The 14479-nt window shown below is 45.1% G+C and overlaps 1 protein-coding gene across 9 annotated transcripts in view; it reads right to left on the bottom strand.

The window, feature by feature from the left end:
- The window catches only part of YEATS2 (YEATS domain containing 2), a 47511-nt gene that overhangs the window by 18775 nt on the left and 14257 nt on the right, over positions 1 to 14479 (bottom strand). For 7 of the 9 annotated variants that reach the window (XR_004498665.1, XM_033516629.1, XM_033516630.1 and 4 more), the window contains 9 exons: positions 14201 to 14245; positions 12993 to 13179; positions 11084 to 11323; positions 9010 to 9168; positions 6531 to 6634; positions 3927 to 4034; positions 2850 to 3020; positions 1445 to 1703; positions 550 to 711 (listed from right to left, as the gene is read on the bottom strand). Coding sequence is in view for 8 of the 9 variants with exons in the window: in XM_033516629.1 (XP_033372520.1) it covers positions 550 to 711; positions 1445 to 1703; positions 2850 to 3020; positions 3927 to 4034; positions 6531 to 6634; positions 9010 to 9168; positions 11084 to 11323; positions 12993 to 13179; positions 14201 to 14245 (1435 nt within the window). In the remaining variant the exon portion in view is untranslated. The remainder of the gene's footprint in view (positions 1 to 549; positions 712 to 1444; positions 1704 to 2849; positions 3021 to 3926; positions 4035 to 6530; positions 6635 to 9009; positions 9169 to 11083; positions 11324 to 12992; positions 13180 to 14200; positions 14246 to 14479) is intronic. The other 2 variants (XM_015637810.3, XM_015637811.3) reach the window with 2 other exon arrangements.

Raw genomic sequence — 14479 nt, 5'->3', positions numbered from 1 at the left:
AAACACTCTGAATGGCACTGGCTTCTTAATTTTAATTTCACTGGCTGTCAATGCAATTTCGTTAACAGAATAACAGGTCATGGATACCAAGCAGTGGAAATGTGCAATGACACTTTGATATTCCCTGTCTCCAGAAGGAGCAGCCTGAACAGTGACTTTTTGCAGTCTCTCATTAAGAAACAGAGGTAAAAAAAGTACTCATAGCTCTGTCATAAACATCACAAGTATCTGATCTTCCCTGCTGCCAATGAGTTCAAAGTTGAACTGCCCCAGCTGCAGGTATTTCACTGGGAGTTCCATTCACAGGCCTATTAACCAAAAATATTTCTGCATTGAGAGCACGGCATGAAAAGCAGTTTCACTGAAAACAAAAGGCACTTGTGAGATCTCAGCCTTAAAAAGCACCACATATAGGTTGCTGTGAACAAAGACACCCTATCCTGTTACTGATTTCCACAGCACCAGGATGCTTTCTAGCAAAAATGCCAAACATATTAATTATGCAGTGATTACATTATTTAACTCATTACATTTCCCTGCAAGACTAACTAGCATTATTTGTGGCTCGCAGTATGGCTCCTTGGGGTATCAGCAGCAGTTTTCCTTTCCCAGAAGGGTTCTTGCTGTTGGTGGTGAGGTACAGCTTGGTGCCTGGTGGTAAGTTTGCCAAGTTTGCCAGGTTGGTGGCTGGTAATTGCAGTGTAGCCATCACTAGAAAGAGAATAAAAAGCAATAAAACAGCTGCTTGCAGAAAGTAGTATGCACTGAAATCTGCACAGGATGGAAGTACTCAGTGACTTGCAACCAGCCCTCAGTAATCCCTACTTAGCTGCTCTAACCGCAGATTAACTCCACCAGTGATGCACAGACACTTTTTTTAATAGTTCTGGAAGCTCTGTGCATGCAGTCCCACTTGTGGCTGCAGGCCAAAGCAGCACAGCTGTGGGGTTTGCAGGCTTCCTGCAGCCCCAGGCACCCCACAGCAGCTTTCCAACAGCGCAGAGCCCCAGCCTGTGCTCAGCTAAAGCAGCTGTGTGCAGATGCACACAGGGAGCTTCTGCCCATACTCCTGTACCTGTGAGCACTGGGGAAGACGTGGGGATGAAATAGGGACACTTTGGACCTGGCTGGCTGGATTCACGGGGAAAGGACCATAATGCCAGGCAAAAATGTGAGACCTGGCTCCATGAAAGTCTGAACATTCCCCATAGTATCCACCCAGTCTCCACTCCCAGAACACCACATGTTTTAAAGCACTTGTGCTCCCCTCTTCCCCCTTACAGATAATGAATTAACACTTTCTTTATTATTAATCTCAGCCTGAATTTTCCTACAGAGCTCTCTACTCAGTTCCAAGATTTTCAATCACACACAGTTACTCTGCAGTTGAATAAATCATTATAGACCCATCACTAGCTATTAACAAGGTGTAAAATCACTCTACCTGAGCCTTGAGATGTACTTTTCAGAGCCCCTGTGGAAGAAACTTGCGCCTTTGTTATAGTCTGCACGGGCTGAGCCACAATTGTCCCTCCACCTCCACTCACGATGGCTTTGGCTACACCTTGAGTCACAACCTGCTTCGAGCCAACAGCTTTTGCTACCGAGGAGCTGGACTTTGCCACAAGGATCTGCCCACCACTTATTGCCACCGCTTGTTTCACTGTCGACTGCAGCGCAGACCCAACCGGAACGCCAACAACCTGCAACAAACAGGATGGGATGGGGCCCTGCTGGGAATCCTGGCTGGTACACCACCCCCATCTCCAGACATTTCAGGACATGCCTGGTCATGAACAGAAGCTCTTCACTCAAGAACAAAATTAAATCGGCAAGAGGCCAATCCAAAGTAAAACGATAAACTGTTAAACCCAGACAGGATCTCAGTGCAACCACAAAAGATTAAGTTCATTCAAATCACAGGGCAATTCCTTTTTTTACTGATTTATAAGCAATGGCTTAATTCCAGCTGAAGATAAAGCTTGCCTTGGTGAATTAAGGAGATGTAGAAATTCAGTTTCAACACGTTCATGGGAACAGATCCCCTGGGAAAACTACGGCCTCAAAGCAGAACCCACAAAGTGCTTCCATTTTATGTGCTAATGGTAACTGCAGTGAAACATGAGTATTTGCATACCTGCTCAAACAGGCAAGAAAGGAAGCAAAAACAAGGAAATGTTGCAAATGCAAAGAAAGTATTTACTTATGCAAATATTGAAGTTCTTTATGTAATCTCTAGTGTCTGGCACATCACTTGACTCTGTCCAAAATGGAAAGAGGCAAGAATGGAGACAATTTCTGACACATCTGTCATCCTGTCACTGCACTGTGCCTTCCTGGAAGCTGTGTCACTCCTGTCAAAGCAGGACTGCATTGGCATGATTCCTACAGTAAAATGCTTGAGTTGCCACTCAAATAGAACTGTTTTCACCTAATGTTAGTTCTGGCTCAGCCTCCACCCTGCTCCCTACTTGTGCTGTTCTCTTGTGCTGCAGGCCTGCATTCCTAGGAAAGAATTCACCTTCTCTTATGGAAAGACCTGGATGAGTTTCAGCAAGAGCTGGTGGCAGCAGCCTGCTTTCTGGGTGGACAGTCCAAAAGCACCTGCACCTCACTGCTGCAATGGCTTGGACAGAAGCAGGAGATGTCCCTGTCCACAGTAAGATGCAGCAGTGCCTGCTCCCTTCCCAAGCACTACATGGAAGCAGGACACAGGAATACAGCTAGCCACAGTGCTGCCACCTGGGAGCTAGGCAGGATCAACCCAGCTCCCCTGGGAGAAACACCAAGGGCTGCAGTAACACCAGCAGACAGCTCCCAGCACCCAGGGATGCCCGTGTGCCCCTTACCTTGGACTGCACCGTCCCCTCGCCGGCGCTCACCGCGGGTTTCTGCGGGGACAGGGCCAGCATGTGGCTGCCCTTGACGGTGACGTACTGCTGCAGCGGGGGCTGCGCCGCGCCCGCCGCCGGCACCGCCGCCTGCTGCGGCAGCTCCCCGGGCTCCTGCTTGATTATCACCTGGGCAAGGGGAACAAACACGCACAAGGAAAGCAAACACCTTTGATGCCTTAGGATTTTAGTCTTTATGTTTATCAAATCCTGTGCTGCATTAGTGTATAACTCCAAACTCTAAACAGAGGGTTAGATACTGTCTTCACACTTTGGTCAGACAAAACAATCCCTCTGGGCCTGGAACCCATGGACACCCCACAGCCTCAGGCCCTGAAAGTATAAACAAAAGTGAATTGGGAGGAGCAAACTGGAGGTAAATGACTTCATTAGCTGAAGATGTAATTGGAAGATTAACATATGTAAATGGACTAAACTTAAATTGTCTGAAAAACTCGTGACCATTGTCCACTTTGGGTGCAGCCTCTGGGTGGCTTCTGACTGCCCAAGGTGTGCCTATTGAAGGCCTTTAAGAAATATCCACTTTATTCTCTTAATCTTCCCTAGCCTCTGTTCTAGGGAGCCCCTCCAAGGCATCACCTTCAAGCACTGAATATGGCTTGTGGAGCAGCCTGTCTGCAGGGAAGGGCAGGCACACTCTGAACTCACGTGGTGCTCACCATCATGGGGACTCTCCAAGGGCTCCAAGTGAGGGCTGCTCCCACACAGGGTGGGGTGACAAAGTGACACAGTGACAAAGCAGTCTCCATTTCAGAGGTGACATTACAGAGTCACAGTAATTGCACAGTAGTGTTACAAGTACCACTCATCCTGACACGGGACTTGGCCAGACCCAACTTCTTCAGACCCTGTGTCTCAGCACGGAGACACGACACTCTCAAGTTTCTAACCCATATTCCAAACCAACTGTTTTTTATTTCCATCCTGCAACGTTACAACCAATAGCTATAGACAAGTCAGCATTAAATGACATTACTGGGCTGCCTGTCCCAGCACAAAAGTCAGGAGGAATACCTTTGTAAAAGCTCCCAGTCCTCCAGTGACCGATTTGGGGCTTTGCACCTTGGAATGACTCCCAATGGGACAAAGGGGTGGCATGGTGGCAAAAAGAGAGTCCTCCTGCTGCAAATAAGAAGACACAGTGCAAAAATCAGTGATACATCTAATAAAAGAAATAACACAAGTGGCTGCTAATAAAGGGCAGCATGGACCATCTGGGCAGGCCAAATTACCTGTGCAAATAAGACACTTCCAAAAATCAGTCAACGCTTGAGTAAAAGGAGTCTTTCGTAATGCAACCCACAAAGCAAATTTTACTTGGAAAGTTGCATCTCCAACAGCAGTAACTGTTTCTTACTGTGTCATACACAGTCAAAAGTATCAACTCATGTTCTCTGATCAATTTTTTATATAGAAGTATTTCACTTAAAATTCAAATAGGCTGAGGGGACATCTTATCAATGCATACAAATGCCTGCTACACCTTTTTAGGTGTAATGAAGGTCAAGCCAGACAACACTCAATAGTACCCCATGCATGGACAGAGTCAGTGGGAACAAACTGAAACACAGGAAATGATAAGGAATATCTTGTTAGTGTTGTTTATGGTGACCAAACAGAGTAACAGGTTGGTCAGAGAGGATGGGACTCTTCAGTCTTGAAGATACTCAAAACCCAATTGGACACATTCCCAAGGAACCTACTCTATATGTCCCTGCTTTGACTTGGAATGGTTGATCTCTAGAGGTCTCTCCCAGCCTCAATTATTTTGTGATTCTTTACACAATCTCAGAGAGAGAAGACAGTGTAAGAAGAAACAAGTTACAGAGGGGAAAATTCTTCTCTCAGAGGAGTTAATGCTCTCTAACTGGAACAATGCAGTAGCACACAATGATCCAGACAGAACTCACCATTTGGCAGAAACAACAAACATTAAGTAAAAAAAGTTTTGTCACCTTCACCTGGCACTTCTGGATCTGAGGCCAGCAGAGAAGTCAAGTGCATTTTAGGGAGTTTGTTACAGTGTGACTGCTCTCTTTTACAATCCACGTGAACCCCAAAGCCATGGTTTTACAATCACTTGGCCCATCCTTGGGTTGGATCATGAGCAGAAATCAGGCCCTGTAACTCCTGGCACCTTCCTTGTACTGACACAGGTGGCTGGAAACATTAGTTCTCACACAGGTGGGCTGTCTGCTCTGGGTCACCACACAGCTGCACAGCTGGTAGCAAAGGGGAGGTGTGAAGACAAGGCTACAGGCACAACCTGTCCTCCCAACAGCAGCTGCATTTGAGACTGGCTGCAGGAACACAGCCTGAAGTCATTAAAACAAATACAGAAAACTAGCACAGAGTGAAGAGATGAAAAGTGGTGAGTTAAGCACAACCTGTAATATCTCACTGAACTATCAGGCACACTCATCTCTTTAAAGAAACCCTAAAATTACAGCTTTTACAGCAACCAGAAGACATAAATCAAATTACATTTCTGTTTACAGAAGTATGATTTTTATGGGTTTTTAAAAATATCTTCAGTTTTTAACGTTGCCCTGGAAATACAGAATTCAGCTGTTACCAATGATGTGTGTCTACTCTGACTCACTGAACACTTTACAGAAAAAAACTTGCAAATCCATGAAAAACAAAGAATAATGAATGATTTTCAACATTCTTAAGTGAAATCCATCTGAGCACACAGGTTTTTAAAATCTGACTAGCCAGCTGCACACTTGACACTGCAAATGCTACTCCAAACTAACTGCTTCAGACAACAGGCTGCAACACTTTTCCCCCAGAAGACACAGGAAGCATCTCAGTTCCAAATGTGAAGTGATTTGCTCTCTGCAGGCTGACTGACAAGCCTTCCCCCACCATATCCTGCTTTAATACTGAGGCTTGGAGAGAGGGAAACGCTCCTGCTTCCAGCAGAACACCCACCAGCTGCTTTCAGAGCCTTGCTGACGCCACTTCCCTGCCAGAAATATCATCCCTAGCACAAGATGAGGGCAAGATTTTATGTGAGACAGTTCAGTTCTGTACCTTTTGGGCTTTGCAGATCAGAAGCATAAACTGTATTTATTGCTGTTTGTTTACACATCCAAATGTTACTACACTGTTTACATAAACATTTTTTTTTTAAATGCAGGCAGTTGTAAAACCACTACATGAGTTATTTTCAGGCTGCTAGGAACAGCTGCTGTACAAGAATAATGAACAGAGTGAAGGTTTTGAGGTAGGCATCTCTGGTTTCATCATACTCTGTGACTAACAAAGTGAAGAACATCAAAGCCAGCTACAGAGGAGCTTTTTTGAAAGATGCAACGTTTGGGGAGCTGTGCCCTCCATGAATTTCCTTGCAGAGAAGCAGAAGAGCAGTGCCTTTAACAGATATGTAGGCAAGCCTAATTAGAGCTGCATGAAGTGACACTATCATCTTGTATCAGCACCATGCTCTCCTATGGCTCCATCTGTTAGACACACTAAACCTTCACATGAAATGCAGGATGAAATGACAATCCAAAGAATGTGCCTGAACTGTAGACTTTTTAATGCTCAAGAGTCCCATTTAACAGAAAGCTGGACTCCAAACAGGAAGTACACACCTAATGAGAACATTACCTTGACAGCTGAGGTGCCAAAACTGCTCCCATGGGTCTTTGACACAGGAGATCCAGTCCCGTGAGAGGCCTGACAGACACTGCTCAGTTTGCTGGTCGGGCTCCCTGCACAGCAGGAAATAAAGCAAACGCTGGGTGAGGGCTGGGAGCAGGGCCAGTGCACACATGAAACCTCTTCTAACACGGAACAGGGCATTTCATTTCATCTGCATTCTCCATCACGTGCAACAGCAGGAACCGCCATGGGCACAAAACAGATCCACCACCGAATTTCCACCTGCAGGAACTGTGCCCCAGAGGAGGTACTCTCCACCCACTGCTCTGAGTGCTGCAAGCAAATGGTCAGGAACCTTCCTGGGTGGCTGAGGATATCAGCTACAGGTGCAAATATGTGAAATTAGGACAGATGCAAAATCCTCTGCTGCCCAGAAGCCCCCTGAACCCACACTAGCCTTGGACACTGGCAGGAAGGGAAGGAAAAGAAAGGTCACAAAAGGATGGAGATAAAGTGAAGAATTACAAGAGCAAGGGACAGAGTGAGGAAGGTAAAGGAAGAAACAGAAACAAGGAATGAAAGCATAGAGTCATCTGTGGCAGATGCTCTTGCAAAATTATCAGACTGACACATGTGCCACAGCACTCTCCTGGCCCCCCAGGATGGATGGGGGTCCAGTGGTAAACTTACCCTGCATTATCAGCCTGTGCACAAGACTGCTCCTCAACAGTTTTCTGACTGCTGCTGTTGGCCTGCTTTGGCAGTTTTGTTTGTTCAAGAGACACCAAAGCCATGAATTACACACATGAAATCCAAAAAGGCAGTGTCTCATACAGCTGTACTATAATCCACCCTTGAGTTTAGAAGTAAATGAGCAGTCACTTCTGAGAACGGGCTTTGGGAAGGCTGGCTTTCACCGAGTAAGATCTCACCCCTTTCCTTAAATTCTGCAGCCTTATCAAAAGTGCCCCAGTGACTTTTTCTGTAAAACACATTATGCTCAATTCAGCCTGGCTGCTGTTCCCCAAAAAGTGAGTTCTACAGACCCTCTTGCACCCTCACACAGGGTCTGGTGAAGAGGCTCTCTCACAACAAAGTTGTTTGGGGAGGGGAGGGTATCAATCTTCTGCTCTGCCACTGATGTGATCTGACTCGTGCAGGATACAGGGGAGGCACAGGAGAGCAGGGAGGGAGAGGCAGCAAGCAGCCTCTGCCAGGCCACTCTGCACATCTGTGTGCAGAGTGTGGTGGGAAACCACAGCTTTAACAATAACTGCACATTAAAGTTTGTACATCCCAACCACCTGCACATCCTATCCTCCATGTACAAACCTCTATTAGAAGAACCCAGAAGTTACCCAAACCATGATAAACCACTTAGGCAGAGAAGACAGTCAGGCTGGAGGTAAAGAAACAGAAATAAGAGGCAGAAATCCCCCAACCAATCAAAAAAACCCCAACTAATCAAACCCTATTGGTGAAACAGCATCAGTGTTACCAAGAAAGCCACAAAACATACTTAAAAAAATTCAGATACAGCTACACAATTCCTACCAATTAATTACCCTACCAATTCCCTCTGTGATGAAGTTAAAATGAACATGACAGCTGTGTTCCCTCTGAAAAAGGAAGGAAGCATTAATAAAAATATTTTTTGTGTTTTCCAACCATGCCCATGGCCCAGCAAACGGTTTGTGTTCCATGGGTGCTGTATGCCCCCACTTAGCCCTGGGCATCCTGCTGAGATGCTGGCCAGCATGCACATAAACAAACAAGTGTGCTTTTAAACAGACAGCAGTTCTTGGCCATATACCACAACAAATAAATGACTTCTGAGGGACCTTGCCTCCACCCCAACACAAAGATCACTGACTGACTCCTCTATCCATCACCTGTGTCCTGAGGTTCAGCCCTCCCTGTGGCCCCAGGCTTTTGTCACCCCTGAGGGAATCTAGTTAAGAGGAATCCAAACCAGCTGGAATTGGACCAGGTAGATGCTGAGAGCACAAACAAAATCCAGCACAGCTGTTCTCCTGGTAACCAGGGTCTCTGCACTTCAACACATCTCCTGTGCCCCACACTGAGACCTAAGACTGATCTGCCAGTCACTGTGACTTCTCCATGCTCTGCCACATCCACACCAGCATTGTCACCCAGCCACCTGTGCACTCTTTCTATCTAAAGCACTGCAACACAGTCTACATCACCTTCTCCCCTTCCCTTTTACCTGAAAACAACAGGCTCTCTTTGAAGAGGTGTCTGTGAACTCAGTTTTGCTTTACAGTGTGCTGTTTCCTAAAGGAAGCAACGCTCAAGTCTGAGATATCCTCAGCCACGCACACACGCCAGCACCTTCCTCTTTCTCTGCTGAGCACTTTGCCATCTCCACGAGCTGAAACGCTGCTGTTACACTGATCGTTTCGGGGGGAGGACAAACTTGAACGGGTAAGACTAAGCCACTGCCTTCTGTGGTCACTCTACACACCTGTGCTTGTGGCTGCTGCTCCAACCGTCTGTCCAGGCTTGTCCACAATAATATACGGGTTATTAAGGACTGAGCTGGCAGAGCCTTGCTTCATGTGCACCGGAGTGGACGTTGGGGTACGAGGTAGCGGAGATGGACTAGGGGTCGATATTGGAGAACCTTAAGAAAAAAAGTCCAATGCTTCTAGCTTGTAAATGTTGTCAGAACATAAAAACATGGCAATAGTTGTACTTTTGAAAATGGCTTAGAAAAGGAATGTTTTTTGAGGATGCATTTCCCAGCCTGAGAGAGGTCACTGGACTTGGAGAAGGAAAGAGGAGACAGAAGGAAAGGAAAAGGCACATAAAGCACTATGGCTCATACCTACTCTGGACATACTCTGCCTACCAGGACAAGCAGGGCTCAAAGGGAACTTGAGAAGCCATCTCAATATCCCTGAATATCATATCCCTGAATCCTAAGGGATATTAGCTACATCATTCTCACTGCCAAGATCAGGGCACCCAAGGAGATGGAGAAAGGGAGCTGAGCTCTCTTTCCCTTGTGCAGCCCAAAGTACAGGCACTCAGGAGTGGGTACCAAGGAGTTCCCCTAAAAAGGCTGCGTGGAACATCCTCAGGCAGCAGGAACACCCAGGTCCCTTCACTGCTCTGGTCCATCCCTTCACCATTCTCACTACAGCAGAAACCCCTGAAATCAATCTGCAAAATCGATTCTTCATTTTCAATTGATTGCTTCTGGGTAACATAGCCAGCAGAGAGAGAAACTAGAGAAGAAAAAAACTGCATGAAGGAATAAACAAGAAATTCAGAGAAAAGGACTAGCAAGGAAGTGATCAGAGAAAAGAGACAGCAGCGAACACCAACCTTCACCTGCCTGTTAATGTACTTTCTTGGCAGTTACTGACAGTTAGAACATAATGCTCATCAAATACAATCCCCGTGTCTTATACATTGCTTTGAAATCTGAAAGGGGTAACCCTTCTCAGCAGACAGCAGAACCTTGGGGGTTTAGCAGGGAAACATTTAAATAGCAAAGATAACAAAGAATAGTCCAAGGACTTTAGGAAAGATAGGATGGCCCCTGTAATTCCTGCTTTCTAGGAAGCTTTGGGAAAAGATCAAGAGAAGAGCTTATAAAGAAAGAATAAAGCACTTGGCATAGGTTCAAGTGTGAATCAACCTGAGAACAGTCAGGAACAATATTGATATGTAATTAGAAAAAACCCAAAAACAACAAAACAAAAACAAAACAACAAACCAGACTCACTTTAAGAAAATTATTTGGGAGCAGCTCACCAGAAATCACACGTATTGATAGCTGGTGTTTCATCCTCTACCAGAAATTGAAGAGCTGCAACAGGTCACCTTGCAGCCTCACAGCATGTGCCACAGTGAGCTGTACATTAATACTTCTTGATGTAAAACATCATCCAGTGACTGGCATCACACCCAGGCAGGGAAGGGACCACAAGTGAAATGAGCAAAGCAGCACTTTGGCCATGTTTGGTTCAGAAGCTGTCACACTGCCCCACTGCAGCCAGCTGGCAATTTAATCCAACATAACATGGACTTTTGGAAGACAAAGACCAAAGCTGCTCCATCTGATGCAACATGGCAAGCACAAGAGGATCTATTTGAGTCTACAAGTTAAAACTAAATTATTTGCCCAGTAATCAAGGAAAAAATTCTTAATCCATCCCAGCTGTATGAAAGGAGGGAGAAGAATGGACTATTCCCACATAAAAATATTCCACATGGAAGATGTGTTTTTGCCTGGGCCTTTCTGTGGGTAGCAGTCCATTTCAAGACTACCTATTTCATACTTAAAAGCATTCAAGAACAGGAAGAGAACAGCTCTCATCCTGCTTTTGATTTGTTGTGAACCATTTCACGCCTGTATTTTTTTTTTTACATTGAACATTAAGAAGCGTGCTTAGCTCTTTATTCTAGAGTTTCCTACTGTCTGATGCTCAAAGACTGGCAAAAAATCAAGGGAAGGACACAAAACAAGTCCAACTGGTTCACTCTGGTTTTCCAGGGGGAGGCACTCGGGTAAGTAAACTAACATTCACCTGATACAATCTTGCAACTCATGGTGATAGGCTGGAAGGATTTTCCTGGTGACTCTGCAGGGCTTGGACTCTGACCTTGAGGCACTATTTTACAGCTAGCTGCAATGGGTTGAAAGGCTGAATTTCCATGAGAGCCAAAGGCAACTTTCTGTGTGGCTAACTTGGTGGGAGTCCGTTCTATCGAGGATGGCAGGGAATAAAACGCGGCATGTCTTTCGGTTTCAGCATTCCCAGAGAATCCTGATCAAAACAGGGAAAAGAACAGAAATACTTCTTAGGCTGACACATCTGATTCCTTACTGTGCTCTCTACACAAGCATAACTCAGGTATGACAAACACACTCTTGAAGGAAGGAAGGAAAAGCAACCGATGGGAAGCGTTGAACGGTGAGAAAGTGAGGGAGGAGATTGGTCCTGCACAGGCCTGCTGGATCTGCTGGACAAGAAGAATAAAATGATGTCAGGCACAGCCTGTTCAGCTGTGGCAGGTGATCAGCCACTTCTTACACATTTCCTTGGAATGCCCTTCCACTGACCAAAAGCTGCTGCTAGTTCCAAGTGTCCTTGGTTAGGGCTCCACAGGACCAGGGCCGGATCTCCTTCGCAGAGAATCTCGCAGTGCATTTTTTGGAGTAAGAGCTCAAGGAGACCAGGGACTGCCTTTTGAGCTGGGCTATGGAATCCACTTTATTTGATGTAGAAAGAGATCAATTAACCTGGAGCTGCTGAGAGAAGTCACTTCCTGTCAGTGTAAAAAAGGAGGGAGTTTTACTTCCTTCCTGTTGGCTGCAGCACTGCTCACCTAAAGATGCTACAAATCTTCCTGTTTGAATAAGAAACCTGTACCTTTAAAATTTGGTTGTGTTTGTCCTTTATTTGCCACATGAAAAGACCACATTTAATAAGCATTTAATAGCAGACATTCCTCCTGCTGCACCTGAACACCACCAGTGGCACCAGAGTGCCTATCAGGAGGCACAACCATGCATGGCACCAGCTTACAGCCACCCCTTGGACACAGGAGCGTGGGAATAAACCAAGAAAAGCATCAGACCATGCAGCATCTGATGCTGTTTTGAAATATAATGTGGCTGTGTCCAGAAGGTTTCTCACACTGAAGAGTGTAACACACACCCTTGGATCTCAGCCCAGTTAACCAAGGTCTGTCAAGCTGGGACACCGAGTGTTCCAGAAAACACAGCTGAATGCCACCAGAGGCACAGCTCTTCCTACTTCACACAAACTACAAATCCCACCAGTGTGGGGCCAGCACTGCCTCTTCAGTGATCCTAAGGCCTCTACTGCTGCCCCACTGCAATGGATCCTGACTTTCCTGATCCCTCAGGGGAAAGGGAGCCCAATGTGCAGAGATGCCCTCGTCCCTCAGACAAACACACAACTTTTTCAGTCTCTATTCTCAACACTCCAGTAACTACAGTGACCCAAGGATTTTTGCTCCCTCGGTCAGCTCATGTTAGGCACTAACCTGTATAACTGAACACACCACTAAACCAATTCCTGAAATCTATACACACTCCACAAAACATTCAGAAACCTAAAAACCCCTCTGAAAATAGTGTGCCAAAGCCAAAACTACAAGTGGCTTTGTAGTATTCAACCACCTTTTTTCCAACTGCATCTGCTGTTCTTTACTTGCTATATTTTAGCAAAACAGAGCCAGCTCAACAAACTTCAGATTAAAAACCCAAACCAAAACCGAACTCCAAAACCAAATAATCTATAACAATTTCTGAATTACATTTCAGAGCATATAAGGAAAACATGATCTGGGATGAGCAACAAGCAGGTAGCAGCAGCAACCTTTGAGGCATAAGAGCAATTCAGATGAGGTATCCAGCAGAGCCAAAGTTCCAAGAACTTGCATTTGACCAACACCCATTTGCTTTACCTTTGTCCAGAGAAGCGTCTGGGCTGGAGTCCCTCAACTGTTTAATTGGTGAAGAAGCTTTGACTGGTGCTGGGATACTCAGTGGCAGTGATAGAGATGTAGGAACATCAGAAAGGTCAGACTCTGAAGACTGGGAGAAGAGATACTCCTCACCAAGGGAATGCCTGTGTAGCTCCACATCCACTACCTTCCAAAAATAGGAGAAAGGACATTAGTATTTGGTAGCTGGGTAAAGATATAGAAACCAAAATCAACTTTGCCTTTTTATTTTAATGCCTAAAAACCTCTCCCTTTGTTTCCCCCAACTCTACATAACATTTCCATTCATTTCAGGGACAGTTCCCAAAGGTCCAGCAGTACTTGAGCTACAACAGAAATCCTGCAACATTGAACTCCCACAGTAAAACAGAACATCTTGGTCCATGGGGAAATCTGAACTGTAAACACTGCAAGGATTGTGGAGCCCAGCTCTAAGCAACCCACTAAAGAAAGGACTGCACACCCCTGGAGGGACAGGCACGAAACTGAAGCCTGTCTGTTCTGGTAAGGCCTTGAGAATCACACCACGTGATCTACTCTTCAAAAGTATTCTTTAACAACAGTAGACATTTCACATTAATGTTTTCTCCACAAACTGAAAAGCAGAAGTAATGTGATTTAACCATCAACATTTCCATTCACTACAGTACAACAAGGGGAAAACACTATCAAGAAAACTTTAGAAATATAGCAAACTATGGGTTATTAATTAATTTATTTCAGTAGTTCATTTTCCATTAAAGTCCTTAACCTTGACAGATACAGAAACTTAGAAATACTTAATATACTGCAAAATTTCAACAGAATAGTTGGGTGATGCCTTGAACTTAAATTCTTCATGAGTAAGCTCTGCAGCAAATCAGAATGAAAATCAGAACATTTCGTACCAAAAGCCTCAAAAAGCAGTAAAATTTAAAGCTCCAGTACAAGCCAAGTTCTTTATGAAGGAAGAGCTGGAAACAGTCTCCCCTGACCCAGGAAGGAGTAAAAATGACTGTTGTCATGAATAGTGCCAAGGCATCATAATCCTTTCATTCAACATGAGAGCAAAATCTGCATTCTAGAAATTGTGAAATCAAATGGGTATGACTCTGTGCTTAGTCCCATGCATCTTTTCTTTTTAAACATCTTTAAGAGAATCAAATCCATCCCACAACCCTCTGACTCACTGTTTCTGCACCAAGTGTCTGCAGGCCTGTGTAGGTCCTGTCCAGCTGGAAAAGACAACACAGTATATTAGCCAGGGCAAGGCATTATATTAGCTAGAATTTACAATATAAATTGTTTGAAGTAAATTTCAAACTATGCAATTTGAGCAGCAGTGCATCCAACGTTTTGAGGCCACAAGGTCAGAAATCTGTGTGCTCTGATAAGTGCTCTCCCTCTCCTCTGCAAAAAATTCAGCAATGATCCAAGGCCCACACTGAAGTGGAAAGGAGCAAAAAAGT

The sequence above is a fragment of the Parus major genome, chromosome 9 (assembly GCF_001522545.3).
Source record: "Parus major isolate Abel chromosome 9, Parus_major1.1, whole genome shotgun sequence".
In the NCBI taxonomy this organism is placed as follows: Eukaryota; Metazoa; Chordata; class Aves; order Passeriformes; family Paridae; genus Parus; species Parus major.
The sequence above is the reverse complement of the archived record's forward strand: the minus strand, read 5'-3'. Positions and strand labels throughout refer to the sequence as shown.